Here is a 25,776-nt window from a genome sequence, read left to right as displayed (position 1 = left end):
GTGGTTCAGTTCGCATGCTCTGCTGTAGGCGGCCCAGCCTTTCGTTGGTTCGAATCCTGGGCGAGGACATGGCACTGCTCATCTAAACCACGCTGAGGCAGCGTCCCACACGCCACAAGTAGAAGGACCCACAATGAAGAATATACAACTATGTACCAGGGGGCTTTGGGGAGAAAAAGGAAAAAAATAAAATCTTTAAAAAAAAAAAGAATCATTTGTCAGTTATATGTCTTGAAAATATCCTCTCCCAATTTGTAGCTTGACTTGTATTCTTTTTTACAGTTTTAAAAATAAAGTTTTTAATATTAATATATCTAAATTTATCAATATTTTCTTTCATGGTTTGTATTCTTGTGTTTAAGAAATTCATTCCCAATACTAGCAGGTAATGTACAATAGTGCCTAAGAGCATATTCTGAATCCAGATAGCCTAGGTTCAGATCCTGGCTCCATCAATAATTAACTGTGTAACGCTGGAAAAATTGTTAACCTCTCAACGCCTCGGTCTCCTCATCTATAAAATGGGGATAGTCATAGCAACTATATGATAGAGTTGCTATGAGATAAAAAGGTAACATATGTGAAACCCTTAGAACAATCCTTAGCATATACCAAGGGGCATATAAATATTTGCTGTTATTATAAGGATGCTTATCAGACAATTTTATTATAATTTCTCTGGGCAAGGACCATCATACCTTATTCACCTTCACATGCCCAGTTCTTAGCACAATGTCTGGCATAAATGAATAGTTGCCTGTTTTTCCCATCTCTAGCTTTTCCCCCTACTTCAACCTCACCTTTCTAAAGTGCTGTCAAAAGAATCTCCCTTACACAGCTATGTACTGTTTCTCCCTTTACTAAAGCTGCCGATTATTCCCTGCAACCTGCAAATGCCTAAACCAGCCTGATTTACCCCAAACTCTTTTTCCCATCAAAGTGCTGTATATTTACCTTTATACCAAACAGTGGTGTTTGGAGTATCTTTCCATCAATCTATGCCTATATTTGTATATAAGCACCTACGAATATGCATACACGCAGTCTAGGGCAGTGTTCAAGGGAATGGGCTCTGAAAGCAGACTGCCTGCCTTTGGATCCTGATTCCAGCACTAGTTTGCTACATATGTAACTGTGAACAAGCCTCTTTACCTCTCCAAATCTCAGTTTCCATGTCTGTAAAGTGGAGACAACAGTCGTACCTGGTTCAAAAGAGTTGCTGTGAACATTAAGTGAGGCATTTAGCATTTGGTATGTGGTGTCTGGCACACGGCATACACCAACAAATTTTAGCTCTTATTAGAAAACCTTCTTGCCAGTATATCCTTAGTCCCCCAACTCTGCAATCCCCTGAATTCCCCCAGTACCCACAAAAGCTGGTAGTGGGGAAATTGGCTATAAAGGGCAATGGCGACGAGATAAGGCAGCATTGCTGTCCTCCCTACAAAAGCTTATTGATGATGACACTGGAGAATGTATCAGAAGTCAGACTGCAAATACAGTTTTGGGTGTAACATATCTGTTGTGTAAAATAAAATATATCTATTCAAGAGGTTGCTAACTTGAAGGCCGTGACCTCTGAAATTAGATGCAAAATTTGGTCTGTATGTACATTTTTCATGGCAGAGCGTTCATTGCTTCCATTTGACTCATGACCTAAAAAACCTTAACTAGGGGCTGGCCCCGTGGCCGAGTGGTTGGGTTCGCGCGCTCCGCTGCAGGCGGCCCAGTGTTTCGTTGGTTCGAATCCTGGGCGCGGACATGGCACTGATCGTCGAACCACGCTGAGGCAGCGTCCCACATGCCACAGCTAGAAGGACCCACAACGAAGAATGTACAACGATGTACCGGGGGGCTTTGGGGAGAAAAAATAAAATCTTTAAAAAAAAAAACAAAAAAAAAACCTTAACTAAAAAGGGTTAAGAACCCATGAGGGGCTGGCCCTGTGGCCGAGTGGTTACGTTTGTCCACTCTGCTTCTGTGGCCCAGGGTTTTGCCAATTTGGATCCTGGGCAAAGACCTAGCACTGCTCGTCAGGGGTGGTGTGACGACCAGAGAGACAGAGATAGAGAAGACAGACTCCTGGGGCCGGCCCCGTGTGCGAGGGGTTGGGTTCATGTGCTCTGCTTCAGCGACCCAGGGTTTCACCGGTTCAGATCCTGGTCTCAGACCTAGCACGGCTCATCAAGCCATGCTGAGGCAGCATCCCACATAGCACAACCAGAAGGACCTACAACTAGAATATACAACTGTGTACTGGGGGGCTTTGGGGAGAAGGAGAAGAAAAGAAATGCTTGGCAACAGATGTTAGCTCAGGTGCCAATCTTTGGGTGGGGTGGGGGGGGGGGAAGAACCCACGACCTATTCGGTACAATGTTCTCTGACGGTAAAAAGTTCATATGGGCGTCCAGCATCCCCTGGGGGAGTCAGTCAAAATTCGTGTTCGCTGAGTGCAGAACTGTGGGGATGCAAACGCATTAGCAACTGTTTGGAAGGAAATCAAGTACACACGGGAAACCAAGGAATACTAAGAGCATTTTAGCTTAATGTGGTACAGTTGTTGAGGTTTCGACGCCTGTCAATGAGGAACGCGAGCCTGTTTGCAGGTTTAAGTGCCTGTATGCGAGTGGTGGGGGTGGGGCGGAATGGTTCAACTTTGTTTTTCATCAAAAGGGGGTTACGTGAATTTACAGCAAACTTCCATCACTACTATTCATAATTTTCTAGTTATTCTATCATCCATTGATTCTTTCCTTCCAGTAGCTCTGACGACCAAAGGCAAAACTGAAACACGGAATGAGAGGGCAAAAGAAAAAGCTCCAAAGGAAGCCGACCGCCCGGTCTTTCATCCTGCGGTCCCTTTAAGAGAAGAACCTCTTGGGACCGGCAGTCCCAACCGACCCCAGTTTTAACCGAAACCTAACCCGGACTTCCCCCTCTTGACTCAAATAAGACCAACTTTGGATTTTCCCTCCCCTATTGACCAATCAGATTCTGTTACCAGGCAGACTTTAGCCGCCGCCGGTGCAAGCCCAGCGCCTTCTGTCTCCGGGTGGCAGCAACGACCAATGAGAGAGCAGGCGGCCCGAGTATCTAGGCAGATCGGGGCCGTGCCAGCCATTCAGAAAAAAGAAAATAAAGCAACGCACGAGCCCGCTGGGCCGGGATCGTAGGGCTGGGCTGGAGTGAAGGTGGCTACGAGGTAGTTTCTCTTCCTCCCTTACCTTTATTGTTGCTTCTGTTGGAAGGCGACTGTTCAAAGGTAGGGAGGGGGCAATACGAGTTGGGAGGAGAGCAGAAAAAGATTTTGGCTGTATTTTCAACAGCTTCTTCACCCATGTGCACGTGCCCATAATCTGGGACCCCATTTCCCCAACCTGGTTTCCTACGCCCAGCCCTGGAGTTCCGCTACCCTGAACCCCCGCTTTGCAGCAACCCAGGATTGAAAGGTGGGGGAAGGGAGGGAGGTGGGGGCGCGCAGCAGGATGGGGTGTTGAGGGAGATGACGTAGGGGCCGGCGGCGTGGGGAAGGGAGCAGCGGGGGAAGCCATGGCGAGATTAAGTAATGAGAACTTGGGCCCAGTTTTTTCCAAGCCTGGAAGGGCAGAATATGTTCGTATCCTTTCTGACTTCCCAGGAGAATTCAGTGGTGAGGAGTATATTAGAAAATTAGAGAACTTTGTTTTGTGGTGGTTATTGTTGTTTGTGACGGGGAGGAGGGCAGTATGGGGTCAGAGGCAGAAATGAAAATTTCTTTCTAACGTGGATTCCCAATCCCCCTATCTCTTCCTTTACAGTTTTCCACATTTAGGAGACTGCAGAAAGGTGGGGCAGATAGAATGGAGATGGCAAAGCTCTTTGGGGGTATATATGGGCCTGGAGAAGTAATGGAATAATTTCTAATTTTTGGAGAAGGCAAGTGGTGAGAAAAAGACCACTCGGGAAATTCGGAGGCTTTCCTTCTGTTGCTCTTTCTGGGTAGAGAGATGAGGAATGCCCTGGGGCCTCCAAGGGAAAGGATGTTAAATCTTCCTGTCTTGCCTCCTCTCAACTCTAGCCCTCATGCCGGGATGGCAGAAGATGAACCTGATGCTAAGAGCCCGAAGACTCGGGGAAGGGCCTCCTCAGGTAGTGCAGAGGCGGGGGAACCTACCACCCTTCTTCAGAGGCTCCGCGGTACCATCTCGTAAGTATTCACCACCACCTCCAAATCTTGTTCCAGACCCGGGTAGAGATCCCTGTAGCACTTCACTTCCTCTGTAGATGAACAGCCTCTCCCCAAACAAGTACACCTGACCAGGGGGAGAGTCTTCATCATGGTAGCGGTTCTTGAGCACCTGTTAGGCATTTCAGTCCTCTTCTGCTGCCTAGCAATCAGACACAGGGAAGGGGAAAAATCTTGAGTATGACTCCCAGTTTTCTCCTCTTCTCCACAGCAAGGCCGTGCAGAACAAAGTAGAGGGAATCTTGGTAAGTATTTTGGGGAAGAGGGCAACAGAGAGATGGAATTGGTGGAGGATGGGGATGCTAAGGATATAGGTCAATGAAAGGTTTATGTGGGAGAGGCAGTGTTGTCTACACTATCAGGAGATAACGGGCTTTGCAACTTGCTACCAATTTGACCTTGAGCATCTCACTTCATCTCTCTGTGACCTCTTGTGTAGATGCCCAGGAGAAATAAAATCAGAGCTGATCCCCTCCGCTGCCCCTCTCACTGTGGTAGCCCATAAGGGCTCCTCAGAGCACAGTGAGCACCAGCCTCAAATCATTTCTAAGGTCCTTTTTCAGTCTGACAGGCTCTAAGTCAGCAAGACTTTTGGTAAGGGTCAGAGGGTCCTACCTTGGGTCCTTCTTGGCCTTATTATTTCTCCTGCCTCTGTTCCTCCCTACCCCAGCAAGATGTACAGAAATTCTCAGACAACGACAAGCTCTATCTCTACCTTCAGCTCCCCTCAGGGCCGAGTACTGGAGACAAAAGGTAGGTTTGGAGCTAGAGTTTCAGATGTCAAAGGTGCTGATTCTTAAAGGCTCACTGGGAAGGAGTAGGGGAATAGGACGAATACTCATAATGGCTGTCCTTGATCAAGAAGAAAAGTCCCTGTTCTGCCTTGGTTTACCAGGGAAAGGTAGGTTCTGGGTGGACTGATTTGGTCCAGTGCTACTGAAGTGGTACTCTGGATAGAACCAGGACAACTGTTGGGATCTTAGTCATGCTTGTCCCTTTCTCTTCTCTTGCAGCTCAGAGCCAAGTACACTCAGCAATGAGGAATACATGTATGCCTATAGGTGGATCCGCAACCACCTAGAGGAGCATACTGACACCTGTCTGCCAAAGCAAAGCGTTTATGATGCCTATCGGTGGGTGGATAGGGAGTAGGTGGGTGGGTTGGTGGGCATAGGACTACCCCCTCATCCCTAAAGAGCTCCCCACCTTGAGAGAGCCTGATTTCTTGAAGGGTTTCCCAAACTTGATCCCCAGGGACCCTCTGAACCCACCCATGGCCTCCTTCTCTGAATATTTTCCCACTCTGCCCCTACTCAGGAAGTACTGTGAGAGCCTTGCCTGTTGCCGCCCACTCAGCACAGCCAACTTTGGCAAAATCATCAGAGAGATCTTCCCCGACATCAAGGCCCGAAGGCTTGGTGGCCGGGGCCAGTCCAAGTATCCTTGACTGGAGAGGTTGGGGCTGGGAGACCTGGGGAGGAAACTTTAGGAAGTAGAGAGCCAGGAGTGGAAATGGCCGAACCTTCCAAAGGGGCTTGGAGATCCCCATGTGTTGACCACTCCTTAACTTGCATCAGATATTGCTACAGTGGCATACGAAGAAAGACTTTGGTATCTATGCCACCCTTGCCTGGACTTGACCTAAAGGGCTCTGAGAGTGTAAGTAACAACCTTCTGATTGCACTCTTCTCTCCTAGGTAGAAGTCAGAGGTCTTTGGGTCATGTTTTGAGGGCTGATACAGCCTAAGTCATTCTGCACATAGCTTCTGGGTATATCAGATATACCCTTCTGCCTACTCTATGGCTGAGGCAGAGAATGAAGAGAATTTGTGGGTTTCTGGGATGGGATGGTAGAAGCAACTCCCATTCCCCAGTCTAAACTTACTATGGTCAACACTGGTGTCCAGGAGGGGACAAGGGTCCTTAAGTTTGGAGTGTGATTGGGCATGTCCTTCCCCACTGCAGCCAGAAATGGGCCCAGAAGTAACCCCAGCACCTCGGGATGAACTGGTCGAGGCAGCCTGTGCCCTCACTTGTGACTGGGCAGAGCGAATCCTGAAACGGTCCTTCAGTTCCATCGTTGAGGTCGCCCGCTTCCTGCTACAGCAGCATCTCATTTCTGCCCGATCTGCGCATGCACATGTGCTCAAGGCCGTGGGGCTTGCTGGTGGGTGGACCCTCTCTTATGTCCTGAGAAACCCTACCAGCCACTTTCGTTTTCAGAGGCCCTCCCACATATTAGGATAGAAACACCTTGGATTTGCCTTCTATTCCCAGAGACCCTTCTAGGACATGCCTTAGACTACCTTCTTTCACCTGCCTCTACCAGTCAATCAGAATCGCCTCACTCCTCCATTCTCTTTCCTCCTCACCCTCACCTTATTACCTTTTCTGGCACCTCTGCAGAAGAGGACGAACATGCCCCTCGAGAACGGTCATCTAAATCCAAGAATGGTGTAGAGAACCTAGAGGGTGGAGCCCATAAGAAACCAGAGAGAATGGCCCAGGTAAGGAGTTGATGCCCCGACCTTGGTGCCCTAGGCTGGGGGCTTAGTGTACCCTTCCCCCAGTGGGCCTTGCACTTTTTCACCGTCTAGACCTGTGTTTCCTCCAGTGTCCAGTCTTCCCACTTACTGTGTTCCTCTCTTTACTTTTAGCCTCCTAAGGAGCTGGAACCCCGGGCTGGGGCTGGCCCCCCAACACGCGGAGAGCGGAAGAAGGGTGTAGTGGAGAGCCCAGCCCCAGCAGCCAATAACCCGCAGGTTAATGCCCTGGTGGCCCGGCTGCCTCCGCTTCTGCCCCGGGCCCCTCGCTCGCTCATTCCACCAATCCGAGTCTCTCCACCCATCCTGGCCCCCAGGCTTTCTTCAAGCGCTCTGAAAGTGGCTACGCTGCCTCTGCCCAGTAGGGCTGGGGGACCCCAGGCAGCGGTGCCCATCATTAATATGATCTTACCAACTGTTCCTGCTCTGGCTGGGCCAGCTCCACCTGCAGGGCTCACTCAGCCACAGGGCACAGAGAATAGGGAGGTAGGCATAGGTGGTGACCCAGGACCTCATGACAAGGGTGTCAAGAGGACAGCTGAAGTACCTGTGAATGAGGCCAGTGGGCATGACCCACCAGCTAAAGCAGGATATAGAGGATACAGGAAGTGATGGCAAAAGAAAACGGGGGCGCCCCCGAAAAAAATCATGTGGAAGTAAAGAAAGGAATTCTACCCCTGACAAGTCAGCAGCTGCCATGGACTCTGCCCAGTCCTCAAGGTTACCACGGGAAACATGGGCCTCTGGAGGGTCAGCTGGAGGGTCAGAGAGGCCAGGGCCAATGGGAGAGGCTGAGAAAGGGATGGTGCTTGCCCAAGGTCAGGAAGTCGGTGCTGTTTCCAGAGGAGGAAGGGGCCCCAGTTCCCGGCATGCCAAAGAAGCAGAAGATAAAATTCCTCTTGTCACCCCAAAAGTGAGTGTCATCAAGGGCAGAAGCCAAAAAGAGGCTCTTCATTTGGTAAAGGGAGAGTTAGACACTGCAGCACAGGGTAATAAAGACTTAAAGGGGCATGTGCTTCAAAGTTCCTTATCCCATGAGCGGAAAGACCCCAAAGCAACACCCCCATGATGGGAATGTGGGGAAGTGTTTATATGCATATGTTAACTCTACCTGTCCGCCTGGTAGAGGCCCTTCTCTGCACTTGCTTCTCATTTGGCTCTTCTTTTCCAAAGAGAATTCATGCTCTTCTGTATAGACAGCTGAGGCACCCTGTCTTACTCAGTGCCTGGTTCCTGCCTCTGACCTTTCCAGCTCAATACCCTTGTCTTTAGAGTCACTAATAAATCTGTAGTGACCATTTTACCTGGACCCCTGTGCTATCCTGTGAGAAGATAGGGATGGAATAAGTATGATGAATGTATAGGTTAGGAATCTTTTGGTTTTAAGTCATAGAAAACCTAATTCAAACGGGCTTAAAAATAAAGATTTATTGGCTCATGTAACTGGAAAGTCCAGCGGTAGTACTGGCTCCAGTAAAGCTGATCCAGTGGCTCAGTATGTCTCTAAATACCTGATTGGCTTTTTCCCGCTACTCTACCTTCTGTAGTTTCATCTTAAGCCTGGGCCACCTCATGGCTGCCAGCGCTCCTAGTATTACATTTCCTCATTTATGTCCAACCAGAAAGAGAGAGCATCTTTGTGCCGGGGATCCTAGCAAAAACCCTAAGATTTACTCTGATTAGGCCAGCCTGGGTCACATGTCCACCCCTAACCAATCACTGCGGCCAGGGGCTGGTAAATGCTAATTTGCTTAGTCTACATCAAGGACTGCACTTGTGGAAAAAAGGGCGGGGTCAGCCTCCCTTAGAATCACATCCATCCCCAAATGGAAACTGGGGGAGGTGGGGGGAGGGGAGTTCTTGCCAAGGCAGCTAACACCTGCCACTACTATGAAGCACATGTGGTTTTAGCTTGCTAGGTTGAGATTAGCTATACCTGTTTCCTTTTTTCCTCATAGTCTTGCATTTTCCTTACTGCAACTGTAAGTTCTTTCCTCTCATTCTAGTCTCAGAAGGAATGAGAGGGAAGTCACTCTACTTTGGGGAATATCTCTTTAGTCTCATCTAGATGACAGTCTAAATTTTTTCACCTATAGTTCAGAGATGGAGCTCTTTCCTTTTCCTGTTTTCTGAATTTTAGTTTCTTCCTGATTCCTGCTTCCTTATCCCCCACCCTACTGTCACTTTCACCGAGTGAAAGATTTACTTCCTAGTCATTTTATTAAATTCACTCTGGATCCACCAGGTGTCAGTTTCTTGTCATACATGTGTCAGGACTTAGCCAGGATTGTGGGGTGTAGGCTGGTATACAGAAGGAGGTGGCTCTGCATGTCAGGGAGCACCAGTGGGGAGGGAGTCCAGACCCTCCAGGTGTATCCTTGGGGACAGCAGTAAGCCAACCAATATTTATTGAGGACCTACTTTGTTTTCTGCATAAGGTAGCTTCTGTCAGGGAATCTTGGTTCTTCCCAAGAAATACAGATTTTCTTTCAGGGAGACTTCATGCATTTGTTCATTTCTTTCCACCACAGCAGATTTTTAAAAATTATAATATGTAATATTTGATATCTATAAAGAATATATTTAAATGAATAAATTATGAAGCACCGTAATTAAATGAGTATCATTGACCCATCACCCAATTTACCCATAAAAACATTAGAAATACCATTGAATTTCTTGTGTTCCTCCCCTATCCTATCTCCCTGCCTTTCCCTAGAGGTAACTGCTGTCCTTAATTTTGTGTTTATTAACTAACTGCTATATATGTGTATTTAATCATAAATGTATATATCTTTTAAAAATGTTCAGTTTTGCTTTTTAGCTTTACAAAAATTTTATACTCTGTTAGTGCCCTGCAGTTTGCTTTTTTTCACTTCACGTTATTTCTAAGATTCATCCATGTTGTAGATAGCTATGATTCGTTCACCTTCAATTGTATAATATTCCACCAAATGTATAAACTACAAGTTATTTATACATTCACCTATCAGTGGACATTTGGGTTCTTTCCAGTTTTTTGCTATTACAACAATGCTTCTATGAACTTCTTGTACATGTCAGTGCCTTTGTTTTTAGTAAGATATCTAAAAAAACTCCTACGATGGTCCCTGTGGTCTGTATGCTCTCTGAGGTGGGACTGTCCCCTCCTGTCTTATTCTCTGGAAGAGTTTACATCAGATTGAAATGAAATGTCCCTTGAAAGTTTGGTAAAACTCACCTGTTAGGCCATCTGAGCCTAGCATTTCTTTGTGGGAAAAATTTTAGCTATTGATCCAATTTCTTTAATAATCATAGACTATTTGGGCTTTCTATTTCTACTTGAGTCAATTTAGGTAAAATGTTTTTCTAGGATTTTGTGCATTCCGTGTCTTTTTTTTTTTTTTTAATGAAATTTCTATTTTCCTTTTTGCCTCTGCTCTCTGGGTAGTCATGACCTCCTTTACATTTCTATTGTTTACTTGTGCCTGCCCTTTTTTCCCCTTGATCAGCTGCACCAGAAATTTATTATTTCACTTGTCTGTCTTTAGCTACTACTTTGTGCTTTTTGATCCTCTCCCTTATGTAGTTGTTTTCCATTTCATTAATTACGGATCTTATCTATAGTATTTCCTTTCTTCTGCTTTCTTTAGATTTAATTTTATGTTCTTTTCTAACATCTTAATTTTGACACTTATCTAATTAATTTTCAAGGTGTCTTTTTTTCTATTGTAAGTTTTTAAGGACATGCTTTTCCACATTCCCCAAGTTTTTCTGTTGTAAAGTACTTATTATTTAGTTCTAGGAATATTTAGACTATTATTACCTTTATGACCTTTTTTGATTCATGACTTATAAAAGTTTTATGAATTTCCAAATGTCTGGATATTTAAAATTTTACCTTTTTGATACTGATTTTCAGTTTAATCACTTGTGCTCAAAGAATGTGGTCTCCATGATACCAATTCTTTGAAATTTGTTGAGATTATCTTAGATTCTGTAACTTATCTTAGAGGTCTAAATCTGTTTTGTTGTTTTCTGCTGACTCTTGCCCATGGTAGCCTGCTTCCTTGTATATTTTTTATTTTTGACTTTTGAGCTCATATTTTGTTAAACTTAATCTATGGGAATCTAGAGGGCCTAAGTTGGGGGTACCTTCCTCGAGAAAGGATTTGCATTTGCTTCTGCCAGCAGCCAAAGGTGCTCCTGGCCTGGGACCATGTTAGCCCCTTCAAGAGTCCTGGGGTTGAATTCAGAAGCCCTGGGTTTTCTCCCCTTCCTTGGCTAGGCCCAAAGTTTAGTTTCTGTTCACAATACTGATATTGGCGTTTGTCCCCAAGGCAGACCTGCTTCTCCTTCAACATGTTGCTCATTCTTCATATAGATTTCAGCTTAATGTTATTTTTTCTTCCTTTACTTATTTTTCTTACTTTCTAATGAGCCCAGCAATATGCTAAACATTATGTTAATTTATCCAGGATCAAGTTGTATTTTACGGGGTGAGCCCTTTCTCTTATCCATGCTGCCAGAAGTAGGAGTCCATTACTGTGGTTTTGATATTTTCTTTGTTTTTTAAGTGCTAGGCACTTGTTAGAAGTTAGTTGACTTAGGCTTTGTTTTCAAGTCAATAATGATCACAGCACAGTGTGAGTTATGTTAGCAGTAAGCACAGAGAACTGTGGGAGCCCAGAGGAAGAGCGTGTAGGTCAGATAGGGTTCAGGGATGCCTTCCCAGTAAAGGTGAGTAGGAGTTAGCTGGATAAGTCTAACTTATAAAGCAAGGACAGAATAACAAAAGGCTTACAGTAAAAAACAAAATCATACTCATTTTACTGCATAAGAGCTGTAAATTCAGAGAGATCACTTTGGGCTAAGTAATTTGGGAAGGTTTCATGGAAAAGGTAGGCTTTAGTTAAGCCTTTAAGGTAAGTAGAGCTTGGATAGATGAAAAAGAGGGCATTCCAGGAAAAGCAGGGGTTTGGGGATGTGGGATGTGAAAGACTTGTCTGGCAGAAGGGATGTGTATGAACAATAGTGAGAAATAAAGTAAAAGAAGAATATACAACCATTATAGTTATCTATTGATTGAATAAATGAATGAATGAAAGGTATGCAGTTTGCATTAGAGAATGGAGGAACTGGAATCAAAAGGAACCAGCCAGGCAGCTTTTGCCCTTATCCGTGTGGGAGGAGATGAGGAACTGGACCAGGCTGCTGACATAGTAGAGGTGATAACGCATATGGGAAAATAAACCACTGGTGATAGAATCGATAGAAGCATCAAGGAAATATTGTCCCCACCACGACTGGCTCTGGGGATGTACCCATTCACTGTGGGAGACCAGGCCACTGGATGATTTTGAGATTTGCCTGAATGTTATGGGGTTTTTAAGTAGCCTATTTTAAAATTTTACCCTATTTTAAAAATCTAATGTGAAACAAGTTACCCTTTTGTAGTTCAGGCAATCTTCAGTTCATGAGATGAAGGGCTAAACTAAGATGCAGGGACTCCCTACTCCTTCCTCTGCCATTCCTCTTTCTCTCGTCAGTACCCTGTTCCCCAGTCCCATTACCTTTCCCCCCATGTTGTCTTTTTTCATTTCATAAATTAAGCCCTATCATAAATTAAGTTAAAGATAATTTATAATTTACTAAAACTTGAAATAATCTTTTGCTATTAAACCAAGAGAAACTCACATGTCTAGTCTATGACCCCAAATAAATAACTTTGTTTATTTTTTGTGGATAACAATCAACTTTCTTTAGAAATCAAAGCAGTTGCCACATTTACTCACATACTGAACAGGGGAGTTAATGCCATATATTTGTCTTAGTGTTTTGTCTCATGTATGGTTCCTCAGTAGGCCTATTCCGTCTTTGTCTAGGATCATCCTGCTGGCTCCATCCTATGAGATAAAGCTAAGCATAACATATATATAATGCAGAATTTCTTAAGAAATGTTCATGAGGAGGCATTTGTTTACTGGAAAGAGCATAACTTCATTCCAAATCTTAGCTTTACCACTTGCCATATGATTTTGAACATTTATTTAGTCCAGTTTTTTCCAACTGTAGATTGCAACCCATTAGTGAGTTGTAAGACTGATTTAGCAGGATGTAAAACAGTATGTTTAAAAAGTGAAATAAGGGGCTGGCCCCATGGCACAGTGGGCCATGTTAAGTTTGGCATGCTGCACTTCAGTGGCCCAGGTTCATGGGTTTGGATCCCAGGTGTAGACCTACACCACTTGTCACTCATCCTGTGGTGGTGACCCACATGTAAAGTGGAGAAGGATTGGCACAGATGTTAGCTCAGGGCTAATTTTCCTCAAGCAAAAAAAGAGGAAGATAGGCAACAGAGACATTAGCTCAGGGCTAATCTTCCTCAGGAAAAAAAAAATGAAATAGAATAAAAAATATCAGAGTGCGTTACACATGGTAAGTATTGTTTCGTGAAACTTTTATTTCAGCGAAGACATATCTCTGTGTTCTTCAGTGGTCATGATATAAAATGTATATCTTACTGTGGGTTAAAGGAAAACAATTTTGAAAAACAATGACTTACCCATTCTGAAGCTCAGTTTCCATAAAACGGGATAAAATCTCTTTCGCAGGTTGTAATGAGGAATAAATGAGGCATTTGTACTCATACACAGTAGGGGCTCGAGGCACAATTGCTAGCTTCTTTTTCTTTTCTCTGAAAAAAAGCCCATAGTAACTATGGTTCAGGGAAAAAAATCACTCTAATTTCTTTAACCACAAAAGTGGTTAAAATATAACAGGAGCTGGGGCCAGCCCCGAGGCCTAGTGGTTAAGTTGGCATGTTCTGCTTCAGCAGCCCAGGTTCAGTTCCTGGGCATGGACCTACACCGCTCATTGGCAGCCATGCTGTGGCAGGGACCCACATACAAAATAGAGGAACATTGGCACAGATGTTAGCTAAGGGATAATCTTCCTCAAGCAAAAAGAGGAAGATTGGCAAGAGGATGTTAACTCAGGGCCAATCTTCCTCACTGAAAAAAAAAAGGGGGGGGCCATCACATCTCTTTACAATGTTTCAAAAAGCTGGTCTTACGGCCCTTTGCAACCCTACCCCTTGAGGGGCTGGATGTGTGACATTTTAAACTCTAGGCTAAAGCAGGGTCATCACCTCTTGATAGTTGCCTGACAGCTGATTGGGAGCTGGCCAAGAGCTGCTGGGCCTGACAGGTGGACTGGTGATTCCCCACTCCAGACCAGTGGTGACAAATTTAAACTATCTTTGGCACTCTGGGCTTCTTTCTCTGCTCATGTTTCATTACTGTACTCCTGCTTTAACGTAGCCTATCAGCTTGCCCTCTTGTGATTTGAGCAAATTCCCATTTCTATTCTTCAACATACATACAATTTTTTAGCCTTCAGAAATCTCTCCCCTCTTTTTTGTTCTGCTGGATCATATTTTTGAGAAACCTCCCATCATTCATTCACCATATACTGAGTGGCTAGGCCTTCTGCATTAATTAACCATACTCCCGTATGTTCCTTCAGCAATTAGGTACCCCATTTGTTTTACTTTTGTACATAATGCATGTTTTACATAGATATTTTCAAGCTATTACTCTTTATTCTGCCTCCCAATTAAACACAGAAGCACCTCTTTTCTTTCATCATCTATCCTATATTATTGTCCCAATAATAGTAATAGAGTACTATGGTAGTAATCTCTCCTCTCTTTAAATCCTCACAAAACGCTAGAAAGTGTTAATATTCCTGGATCCACTTTGAAGACATAGAAACTGAGGTTCAAACAGGTGAAATCAGTCATCCCAAATCAAACAGCCTTTAAGTGGCAGGGAAGGTGGCATCCAAGATCTGGGCCCAAATAACTAGCCTCAATGTAGAATATTAACTAAGGCCCATGAGGGTTGGGACAAAGGTTCTGAGGGAGAGGGCTCCCAATCAATAATGCTAACTGACAAGTACACGAAACCCATAAGAGAGATCCGTGAACAGGGTATGTTTTTGCTTATTTGTTTAGTTTTATATGGTTTTGTTGGGAGGAGCGGTTGTGCCCTCCAAGCCTTTGTCATTTCACTCACCTCTCCCAACCTGGCTCTGTCCACCCCCTCCCCGGAGAGATCGATGTCCCGGAGGCTGGAGGCCAAATGCTGCCCAGACAGGTGGTGACCTCGGAGGCAGAACCGCGGCCTCGAGTCGCGCCGCTAACGGCGAAAGATTGACGCGGTTGGACCACGCCATTCCCGGAGAGGGAAGAGGCGTTAATCTTGGCATCGTCCTTAAAGATGAATAGGAAAAGAGTACTGAGGGTGACTATCTTCCCCGCCCGCTCTCTCTCTTTCTCCTCTCCCCGCTGGGCCTCCAGCATCCATCCCACGGCCTGTTTACTAGCGGAGTCGTGTGGAACAGGGGAGAGGAAAAAGCCACTGACTGCAATTATAACTGGGTTGCTAACTCAAAGGGGCTCATTTACATATAATTTGCATGTTCGTGCACTTAGGGAAGTCCGCAGTATGTCTGTGTTTCTCCTCTAACACGGCACCCACGCGCGCCTGCCCTCCTGCCGCTCTCTACTCTAGGACGGGAGCCCCTGCCCCTTATCCAGCAAATTTTACTTCCCTGTCGGCTTCCTTAGCCTCTCAAACGCTCTCTCTTAGGTCCGCCTCCAAAGATTAGCCCCTCCTCCTACCCGTAGGCTCCTCCCCTCGTCCTCTCCTCCCTCCCCAGCTTCCAAATCCCTCTTCCCCGCCCCCTTTTCTATTTCTGAACAGGCATGTTCCAGGCAGCTCACCCGACTCCTTAGATTACTATGGGATCTGTAGGGTCCTGAGCGTCGGAGAAGCCGGAAAGCATATCCCAAGAAGGAGGGCTTGGCTTCGGAAGAAGGATCGAGCCCTGCTGGGGATTTTTTTTCGGTCTTGCTTGTGCAGAGGGAGGAAGAGGAGGTTTTGCGGCCCAGTCGAACTTGAGGCAGCGCGAAGGACCCTTCAGGCGGCGCCGAGGGCAGCCCCGCAGCCGGGGCCTGGTGCAGCCGCCGCGGCCGCTGTCAGGGAAGCGCAGGCGGCCAATGGAACCCGGGAGTCGCTGCTGCTGCTGAGGCGGCGGTGTCGGCAGCCCGACCCCGACCGCCCGCACCCCCTCCGCAGGGGTCCCCCGGAGGTAAGTGACTCCCACCGGGTGCGGCCTGCTTTCCCTATGCGTGGGGGGGTCCCTCTCCCACCCTGTCCCGCACAGCTGACCCCCGCCCCCACGCCTGTGTTCGACTACAAAACTGCCCTCCCGGTGGCAGCTGCACCCCGGGTTCCTTCTCCACCCTTTCCTCTCAAGCCTGGGGTCCTCTGCTTTTTGGCTTCCTCTTCTGTTTAGCTCCGCCCTCTGCCCCGGGGATTCCCCCCTCCCTCCCTTCTATCCCTGCTGCCTCGGTCCCGAATTATCTTCTCTTAAGTCATGAACTCTTTCCCCATCAGGACGCCTTTGATAATGTCCATCCTCGTTTGTCCTTCCTCGTCGTGTGTGCTCCTGCCCCAAACCTTTCCCCTGGCCTCCGCCTTTATCCCCTTTCCTATTTTGCCCCTTTCCTCCCCTGTCTCTGTGCAACCCCAGGACTGGGTTCCCATTTCCCTGAGCTAAGGATCGTAGCCCTCTCTTCCTTTGCTGCTTGTGATTCCATTACCTCACTGTCACCCACCCACCCTGCTCCTGGCTTCCAAGAACTGCCTATTCCCCGCCCCTTAAGGGATCTCAGGCCCTCCTCATCATTTCCAGAGTACTGTTTGCATTCTACTTTGACCTTAATCCTTACTCTTTTTCTCAGGAGTGCTTTGTGATCCCTGTGAACTTTCTTTAGCTTCCCTTTCCCCTTCCTCAATCCCCCCACCTCTGTAGATTTGTTCCTGTAGAATAGAGAAGGTCTGACACTGTCCCTTCCCATTAAAGATTTCCAACTTTGACACCTTCTCCCTCGAGTTTCAAGGATTTTGCTGATCCTTGTGACACTTGGTTCTGTTTTCCCTTATGGCCTTTATGTGTTCTCTGTCACACTCTTTGTCTCCACATGTGACTTATTTCAGGATCAGCTAAACCTTGAACTAAGAAGGAAATGTGTTGGGAGGAGGGGGAGCCTCAGCTGTCTCAGGCTTTTCTGGACAGAGGGTGTTTCTGAAGGATGGAGTGAGTTTTGAAGGAATCCCTATCAGATTACACTTTGTTGACTACTGAGAATCAGCCACTACGAAGGATGAACAGGCCTTCATGAGGACTGAATGAGGTTGTGAGAAATTTTGTTTTGGATTATTTAATTTTGGGCTTGGCTTAAAGGGCTCACAGAATAGAGTGTCTTCCCACACCTGTCCAGAACCAAGAGGAATCAGTTTACTGTCTGTGGCTTACTAGAATAGTTTTGGTTGATTCCATAAGAGCTTAGGCCTGGTATGGGGTTGAGGGTTAACTGGAAAAAGGAACATGAGACAATGGAAAGAGCTTGTACATTCAGAATCAGGACTCCTAGGTTCAGCATGCAACTTCTTCACTTGACTTCCAGAGTGACCTTTTTGGGAAAACTCTATAGGCATCAGTGTAGTAATAGGGTAATAGCAGAATGTGGGTTAGGGGAAAATTAGACTTGGTTTATTTGTTTACAAAACTTTTGGGATTCTTCAGACAAAAGGTATTTATTAGTAGTGGTTTAGTTGTCCTGAGAATTTTCCTTCATCTTAGTCTCTCTGTTGGGTCTTTCTAGTCTGCAACCATGGGAGTAAGTCAGTTTGAGAGACAAGCTCCAGGCCTGCTTCTCTCATCTGCCTTGCTTTTTTCCCCGACTGCATTAAGTTGCTGAGCACCTGTGCTGTTCCTCTTGTACTTGATCCACAACTCCAGATTCTGGGTGGAAATGAGGTTTGTGGAAAAGCCATTTGGTGAAGCTGGCTAGAAAAGAGAACTTGGAGTGAGTTGGGACTTAGGAAACTAGTTGCTCTCTTTATGCCATGTCTCTCTCGGCCTGCAATAGAGAAGAATGCACGTGAAGTTCCATTCACCTTCTGGCTCTAGGCCTGTTTGAAAGTAATCGTACCACCTCATCGCACTTGTCCCTTGTCTCCGTCATTGTTAGCCAGAATGCAGTCAACTCATAAGCCCCCTTTTTAGGAGCAGCTTCACTCCTTGGAAGCATTCCCAAAGAGAAATCATATTTTCCCTAGTTTCCCTGCTTCCTTCTCAGAGCTGAGACCACACTGCATGAGAACGTGTTTGCTGAACACCATCCAAAGCAGCAAATTGAGATTCTTTGATTTGGGGAAGAAGTTTGGGAGGAACCTTTCAGTAATTGGTATGAGACAAGAGAGGGCCTAGTCCAAGTGCATTTGGGGCTTACAGCAGGGAGGAACAGTTCAGAGAGAGGAGGTGAGCATACAGGTTGCTTTCTTTGCCACCTGTCTGTTTTAGCAGGGGCTTCCAGAGCTGGCTTGGGCTGTCTGGCCGGAATCTGCTTATACCAGCTCCATGGCCCTGCACAGAGTTCTCAGCCTGATTCAATCTTGACTTAACTATCCTGAGACCACTGCCCTCCCTACCTCCTGCTCGTAGCTTAAGAATGCCCTCCCCCCTGATGCCAACCCGCCTTGGGGCCTTGGGTAAGCATTACCTGGTTCCTAGGAGGGCTTGAGCCTGCTTGACAGCTCGGTCCTGTGTTTCTACAAAGAAAAAGTAGTACTCCATCTCCATCTTTATCATTGAGATCAAGGGGAAAGATGAGCTGAGACCTCCTTAAAGAAAGGTTTGAGTTAGACCTTAAGACTTGGGGAGGAGCTTCTCAACAGCAGAGCAGGCAGCCTAGGGTGATGTAGAGTCTCTTTTGAAGAGCAACTCCTTTTTAAAAATCATTATTAAAGGCATATGTACTTGGTAAACAAATCCAATGATACTTAAGAGTTTATGATGAAAATCAACGGTCCTATTCCTACTCCTTTAGAGGTAACCTCTTAATTATCTCAGTGTTTGTTTCTGAAGGTTATCGCTATAGCTTTAGATAAAATGCTTGTGCCTCTGTTACCTGATGTATCAATTGTTACAAAAGAGGATTTAGCTTTAGAGGATTTACACCTCTTGTATATATAATTATGTTATTTTTATTTCTACTGGAAACCTTAAATAACATATTTGGACCTCCCTTTCTCTTGCATTAATTTTTAACAGTCTCTCTTAACTGCCCACCTTGTAGGATGAAGATAACTGGCTCCACTACCCTTTTTTCCAACTTACATGATCTATCTGAAAGGGATCTTTTAAAAGGAGGAGGAAAATTGAGCTCGCCTGTCTGCTTGAAGGCAGAGCACTAAATCAGATGCTCTCTTGAAGGCCATTCTGTGAAGATACAGGAACATATAAAAACATGAGGATTGGTCTGAACCAATCCATATTTATCTAGTCTGTGGAAAAAGATTCTAAGGGTATGGTGATTAACTGGGTGAGGGGATTGAATTGGGGCTCTTTACTGTTCTGTCCTAGCAGAGACCAATCTAGTAAGTTCTTTAATGGAGGCCTCTAGAGGGTTGTTTGCGTAGAATCTTTTGAGGTGATGAGAAGCGGGAAGCCAGATTGAGTCCTCTGGAGACATTTACTTAAATGCTCAGTCACAGAGAATACATGCATCTAACTCTCTCTGTCCTCTGCAGCCACTGCTCTGCTCTGCTGTGCCCTGAACACCCCCCTGATGCTCAGATGAGGAGCCCCTATGTTGCCCAGACACAAGCTGTGGAGCCCGGTTAGCTGTCAGTGTGCCCCCACTCCACCCGTTTCTTAGAAGCCAGCTGGTAGGCTGGGGCAGGGGACCCCTCTTCATTTCCCTTCCAGTCTCACTAGAAGGTCAGTTTAGGCTCCCAGTGTGAAATGTGGAGCCTCAGTTGTCTGAATGTCATTGAGAGCCATAGGTGTCATTTGATAAAGGTTTGGATTTTCTTCTCTCTCTTTTTTCTTATTCTCTGACTTACAAGGGGAAGGATGGTGAATATAGGACCTGTTCCTCCTTTTTTTTTTTTTCTGCTTTCTAGTCCTTTCACTTTATTTGAAGGGTTACTTATCAAAGCTATATTTTCTTTGCATTTTAAAGTAAATGAATTGACGTTAAGGACCGTATCTGGATTTAGGTTTTGGAGAATCCTTTTCCTATTTCTTATTGTCTAAATTGCCAAAACAACCTAAATTTCCTTCAGTACCTCCTTCTTGCCATGTCTTCCTTCAGATGCAGGCAGTCCCAGAGGCTCAGAGAGGCCAAGAGGGAGACCCAGCTGTAGTTTCTAGTGGCAGAGCTGCATATACAGGAGAGGAGTCTGGTTTTCCTGCACCTTTTGACATCGTTTGGTTCCTTGGGGAGTAAAGGCTGCCAAATGGGGGATCTCTTAGTGGAGAAGTCCCCTGAATACTGTGATGTGGGATTCCTACCTGAGCCCTGGAATAAAAGAAATGATAGTGTCTTTACCTCCCTTCCTGGTGCTAGTAATAATCCCAGTTGTGATCACTTGGGGCAGGCATCTGCCGCATTTCCTCATGAGGTCTGAAACGCTGAATGGGAGAAGGTCTGAACTTCATTTCCCTTGGAAGTTTTGAAAACTGGGCTTTTAAGAGCATTTGGTGTCTTGGAAGTCTCTGGAGTAGAGGAAAAAGGAAAGATGTGCCAAGCACAGAGAGGTTGAGAAAAAAAGAATTGGTTGTATAAAACGATTAAGGCAATCGTGTTAGTTTGTAAGTAGACCTAAAAGGTAGTGGTCCCCCTTGAATAAGAATGACCTTGTTGTGCAGAGTGCCCTACAAAGGTGTGGCAGGGAATGAGTAAAGCTTCCCTTTAATCCCATAGTTGCGAGTAGAGACAGATCCCTGTGCAACCCATGGTTGCAAGTAGAGACAGATCCACACAGGCAGCGATGCCGGTTCTACTGCTAGAGGGCACTGCCTAATTTGGGGAGAGAGCATAGTGAAAGAGTTGCCACCTTTTTTATTGACACCAAGCTCAAACTGCGTCAGGGAAATTAAATTCGGGCATGAACTTCTTGCTTGACAGAGTTGGGAGAAAGATAAACTGAAGTAGCCTTTTTTGGTAATCTCTGAGAACAAAAGAGTTTCCCATCTGTCTTTCTGCAAGACTTTAATGGTGACCGCTGGGAAGCCGGGAGCTAGACTCCATAATAATGGGCAGATCAGAGTAACCTTGACTATTTCAGAGGTGCAAGAAGAGGCACTGGAAGGGTGGCAGTGGAAAACAGGGCTTTCCAGAGTGACTGGAGAATCTGTATCTCAGGGCTCCTTCCCCCTACCCAAAGTCTATGCACCTAGGTTCACTAGGGTCAAGGTGATGTCACTAATAGTTGGAAATTACTTGCCTTCCAGCTCTACAGTAGCTTCTGCCTTCCTCTTGCTCACATTCTTGAGTGTGTCTTACACTCCCTCGATTTGCATTTTTGTGAAGAGGCCTCTGAACCCGTTGCTAACTAGAGCCAGACTCTGGAGCTGGGTTGATCTGACATTAGCAATGTGCCTCTCCCAGTCCTTTCTTTGAAATTTCCTCCTGTTCTGCACTGATTCTCCTGATCTGAATTTGGGGAGGCCGTGAAGAATCATTCTAGGAGGGCAGTAGCTTTCGTCAGCAGTGTCCTCTCACTGAATTTCCTTCTGAGAGTTCCTTCAGAGAGGGATTCTTAGTTTTGTGATTCCTGCTCCTCCCTGTTCTTTGGATGTTCTAGACCCATGAATTCCAAGCTGATTTCTTGTTGCCTTCTCACAGCCCCTCCAGTTCTTGCAGTTTATGTATGATAATGATGAAAGTAGTGTTGGGATAGGAGAGGGCTGTTGTCAATATTTCGGAAGATTTTCAAGTGAGCGTAACTGTAATTCACCTCCCTTATAAACAGTATATGCGTGTGTATGCACACACGTACAGGCACACTGTTTACCAACCTTTTAGGTGATTAAGATTCAACTAGCATTTATTGAGTACTACTATTTGCCAGGGACTGTGCTAGATCTTTTTACATACGTGAAGTTATTTATTCCACACAGCAACAATGAGAAGCAGGTATATTTTTCTCATTTTGCAGTTGAGGAAACTGAAACTGAGATGTGTGACTTGAATAAGCTTACACATCTCATAATGGCAGAGCCAGGATTTTGAACCCCAGCCCAACTGACTCCAAGTTCAGGAGTCGTTCCACTATACTCAGCTGCAACAGCACTGGAGAAAGAGGGAACAATGTCATGAAGTCAGACAAGCAGAGAAATGGCACAACTTCAGCAGGGTTGATGATGCTTGTTCAGAGCTGTTTCTTAAGTGAAGCCTAGCATGGTATTTGCTGGCCCTTATTCCTTGGGAACTTTGACTCTAAAAGGGAAGGTAAGAAAGTATCTATAGGGGCTGGCCCCGTGGCCGAGTGGTTAACTTCGCGCGCTCCGCTTCAGTGGCCCAGGGTTTCGCCAGTTCAGATCCTGGGCGCAGACATGGCACCGCTCGTCAGGCCACGTTGAGATGGCGTCCCACATGCCACAACTAGAAGGACCCACAACTAAAATATACAACTGTGTGCTGGGAGGATTCAGGGAGAAAAAAAGCAGGAAAAAAAATAAAAGGAAAGTATCTATAACTAGAAAGATACATCAAGGTGAGATGCTCAGGACCTGTATATGGAGTGTTATATGAGTAAGGAAATACAGTTTAAAGAGGAAAAGAAAAAGGATATTGGCGGGCATTTAAAGGAAGACCTGGGAAGAGCACAAGGATAGAAAAGAATGTGAAGAGTTAGGGACAAGGGAATAATTGCTTCCAGTCTACCTGAAGAATTTGCAAACCTATATAAACATAACACATATAAAGCAACATTTTGCAAATACAAGTTGAAAACAGAGGCTAAGCTGAGTAACTAAGTGCGAAAAGAATGAAGAGAAATGTAGTGACCAGAAGTAGAGGTAGTCAGGGAAGGCTTCCTAGGAGGAAATGACTTTTCATCTGATTTTGAAGGAGTCCAGGGAGACAAAAAGAGAGGAGGTGTCTGGGAAGGTTTCATGATGAAAGGAAGACCTGAGGATGCTGCAACTAACCAGTGTGTGTCTGTCTCCCTTTCTGTTCCTTTCCCCCTCCTTCCTCCTGTAGCTTGGAAGCTCGAAGTCTGGCTGTGGCCATGGGAGACACGGTAGTGGAGCCTGCTCTCCTGAAGCCAACTTCTGAGCCGACTCCTGGTCCACCAGGGAATAATGGGGGCTCCTTGCTAAGCGTCATCACGGAGGGGGTCGGGGAACTATCAGTGATTGACCCTGAGGTGGCCCAGAAGGCCTGCCAGGAGGTGCTGGAGAAAGTCAAGCTTTTGCATGGAGGCGTGGCCATCTCTAGCAGAGGCACCCCACTGGAGTTGGTCAATGGGGATGGTGTGGACAGTGAGATCCGTTGCCTGGATGATCCACCTGCCCAGATAAGGGAGGAGGAAGATGAGATGGGGGCCTCTGTGGCCGCAGGCACAACCAAGGGAGCAAGAAGGCGGCGGCAGAACAACTCAGCCAAACAGTCTTGGCTGCTGAGGCTGTTTGAGTCAAAACTATTTGACATCTCCATGGCCATTTCATACCTGTATAACTCCAAGGAGCCTGGAGTGCAGGCCTACATCGGCAACCGGCTCTTCTGCTTTCGCAATGAGGACGTGGACTTCTATCTGCCCCAGCTGCTTAACATGTACATCCACATGGATGAGGACGTGGGTGATGCCATCAAGCCCTACATAGTCCACCGTTGCCGCCAGAGCATTAACTTTTCCCTCCAATGTGCCCTGTTGCTCGGGGCCTACTCTTCAGACATGCACATTTCCACTCAACGACACTCCCGTGGGACCAAGCTACGGAAGCTGATCCTCTCAGATGAGCTGAAGCCAGCTCACCGAAAGAGGGAGCTGCCCTCCTTGAGCCCCGCCCCTGATACAGGGCTGTCTCCCTCTAAAAGGACTCACCAGCGCTCTAAGTCAGATGCCACCGCCAGCATAAGTCTCAGCAGCAACCTGAAACGAACAGCCAGCAACCCTAAAGTGGAGAATGAGGATGAGGTAAAGTTTCTGGGAGGGACAGAGGGGCCAGTTGGCATGGAGACAGGATGTCTGACATAGGGTCACTTTATCCTTTTCTTTCCTTCCCTCTGTTTCATTTCACCGATAAAAGCATGGAATGTTAGAATGGAAAAAGCCCTTAGAATTCATGTATTCCAACTGCGTCATTTTACAAAGGAAGAACTTGGGGACCCAGAGGATAAAGTGACTTGCCTCAGGTCATATAGCTAATAGCAAGGCTGATACTCCTGACTCTATCTGATGTTTTTTACTAAACTACACTGCCATCCGTTAACTACTTACTTACTGAGAACTGTGGTAGAGACCCTCCCCACCCTGACTTGAGTCCTGGAATATCTACCAGAACCTCTCAGAGCAACCGTGGGGAGGGAAAGGGACTATGGGTGTGAAGTTTGTGTGTGCTGGGCGAAGGGAGATGTTAAATAGAACCTCAGCTCCATTCTCCTGGCTACTCCTTCTCATAATCCCTCTCCCCAACTCCCTGAAGATCCTGCTTTTGTTGACGTAAAGGTAAAGTTCATTCCCTATCACGAGGCATCTGCAGAATGCCCTCCTGCATGCCTTTCCTTGGGGGAAGGGATGTCCCTCTGGTATCTTTCCCATATCATTTGGGAGAAGTACAAAGAGAAGAGGAAAGCAATCTTAGTATAGAGTAAATCTCAGGCATACCTAGTGTCTAGACAAGGACCTGAAGGCTAAAAAGAAAAAGTTACAGCAGTAGTTGGGGCTATCTAATTTAGGATACAGAGCAGGGAGGAGATGAGCGTGTCACTAGGTTATACCCACCTGCCGTTCCACATCTGGAGAGATAGCAGGGAAAGTTGCCCAGTGGACAACCAAGTGTCGGTGATCTGGTGTCCCAGCCAGACCGTGGTGCCCCAGTCTCCACCTCTGACTCACCACCAGCCCAGCTCCATCCTGGCTGCCAGCCCAGCCTAGGAAGGAAGGGTGAAAAGAATGAGGAATTTGCACTTGTTGGGAAATGCATATTAGCCATCGTGCTGGCATCTGCCTCTGTGGGACACATAACCCACCCACATTTTTGATACAATGGGACTTCTTTCAAGGAGGTCAGAGTGACTAAGGAAGGGGGAAGGCAGGCAGATGGGAGACCACAGAGCCTGCTCTCTCTGGAAATTCAACATTTTGTTGTGATAATTTAATAATCATGAAGCTAAAAGAGCTAACGTTTATTGAGCACTTATGTACCAAGTGTCATGTCAAGTACTTTACATTTGAAAAGTACATTACGTGTGAAATCATCCTCGCAATCCTGAGAGACAGGTATTATTTTCCCACTGAGGAAACAGGCTTGGAGAGGTTAGACGATTTGCCCAAGGTCTCTCAACTAATGAATGTCAGACCAGGCCTCAGATCACAGCTGGTGCTCCTAGTCATTGAACTGAGCTGTCTTGGTTATTTCTTAGCATCTGCTTTCCCAGGTCCTCAGCTGTCAGAGTCCATTTGGGGAAGAATGACCTAGGCCCTGGCCCTCTAGGCTTTCACATGCATGCACAAGCAGAGCCGAGGCTGTGCTCTGAACCAGAATGGGCTGTTTTCATTTCTGGTTGAGCTTACAGGGAAGCCCAGGGTCATGAAGGGAGGTTGTTGCGGAGTAAGAACAATCATCCAGATCTGGTGGACTAGGGTCATGAAGGATTTGGGAGCTCCTCCTCTGGGGGTCAAGCCTGTAGCGGAATGAGTGTGTGCGGCTGGAAGTGAATCCCTTGGTGCCTCTTGTCGGGCTTGGCTTTTCTCTGGATGTATTTTGTAGTCCTCATCTTAGCGCCAGAAAAGCTGAGGCCTTGGGGCTTTTCTTACTCTGTGCTGGTCCTTGGTCCCTCTTCCTTGCATCTAACTCCTGCCCAGGATGGGATAGGGATGACACTAAGAGGCAGGTGTTCTGTGACTCCTTAAATCCTCCAGGGTGGCTTGTCCAATTGCC

The 25,776-nt window shown here is 46.2% G+C and overlaps 2 protein-coding genes and 1 long non-coding RNA gene across 7 annotated transcripts in view; 2 read left to right on the top strand and 1 right to left on the bottom strand.

Moving 5' to 3' along the window:
- Positions 1 to 3,145: 3,145 nt before the first annotated feature.
- Positions 3,146 to 9,818, top strand: RFX5 (regulatory factor X5). Its single transcript, XM_070496909.1, is given in 12 exon segments — positions 3,146 to 3,202; positions 3,327 to 3,449; positions 4,058 to 4,186; positions 4,437 to 4,470; positions 4,896 to 4,978; positions 5,239 to 5,358; positions 5,543 to 5,662; positions 5,803 to 5,884; positions 6,191 to 6,392; positions 6,632 to 6,732; positions 6,883 to 7,349; positions 7,351 to 9,818. Coding segments are annotated over 10 exon segments (1,812 nt in total). The 5' UTR covers positions 3,146 to 3,202; positions 3,327 to 3,449; positions 4,058 to 4,070; the 3' UTR covers positions 7,838 to 9,818.
- Positions 9,819 to 13,186: 3,368 nt separating this feature from the next.
- On the bottom strand, positions 13,187 to 15,673 carry LOC123280899 (uncharacterized). Its single transcript, XR_006520198.2, has 3 exons — positions 15,536 to 15,673; positions 14,826 to 15,022; positions 13,187 to 13,444 (listed from the first exon to the last, which is right to left on the bottom strand). It is a non-coding gene; the product is annotated as an uncharacterized lncRNA (long non-coding RNA).
- Positions 15,446 to 25,776, top strand: part of PI4KB (phosphatidylinositol 4-kinase beta) — a 26,359-nt gene continuing 16,028 nt past the window's right edge. Inside the window, exons 1-2 of one of the 5 annotated variants that reach the window (XM_044758781.2) lie at positions 15,446 to 15,903; positions 22,874 to 23,810. In XM_044758781.2, the coding sequence (XP_044614716.1) occupies positions 22,902 to 23,810 (909 nt within the window). In that variant the 5' untranslated portion in view covers positions 15,446 to 15,903; positions 22,874 to 22,901. The remainder of the gene's footprint in view (positions 15,904 to 22,873; positions 23,811 to 25,776) is intronic. The other 4 variants (XM_070496908.1, XM_014865299.3, XM_044758780.2 and 1 more) reach the window with 4 other exon arrangements.

Source organism: Equus asinus, chromosome 25, assembly GCF_041296235.1.
Source record: "Equus asinus isolate D_3611 breed Donkey chromosome 25, EquAss-T2T_v2, whole genome shotgun sequence".
Lineage (NCBI taxonomy): Eukaryota > Metazoa > Chordata > Mammalia > Perissodactyla > Equidae > Equus > Equus asinus.
The sequence above is the reverse complement of the archived record's forward strand: the minus strand, read 5'-3'. Positions and strand labels throughout refer to the sequence as shown.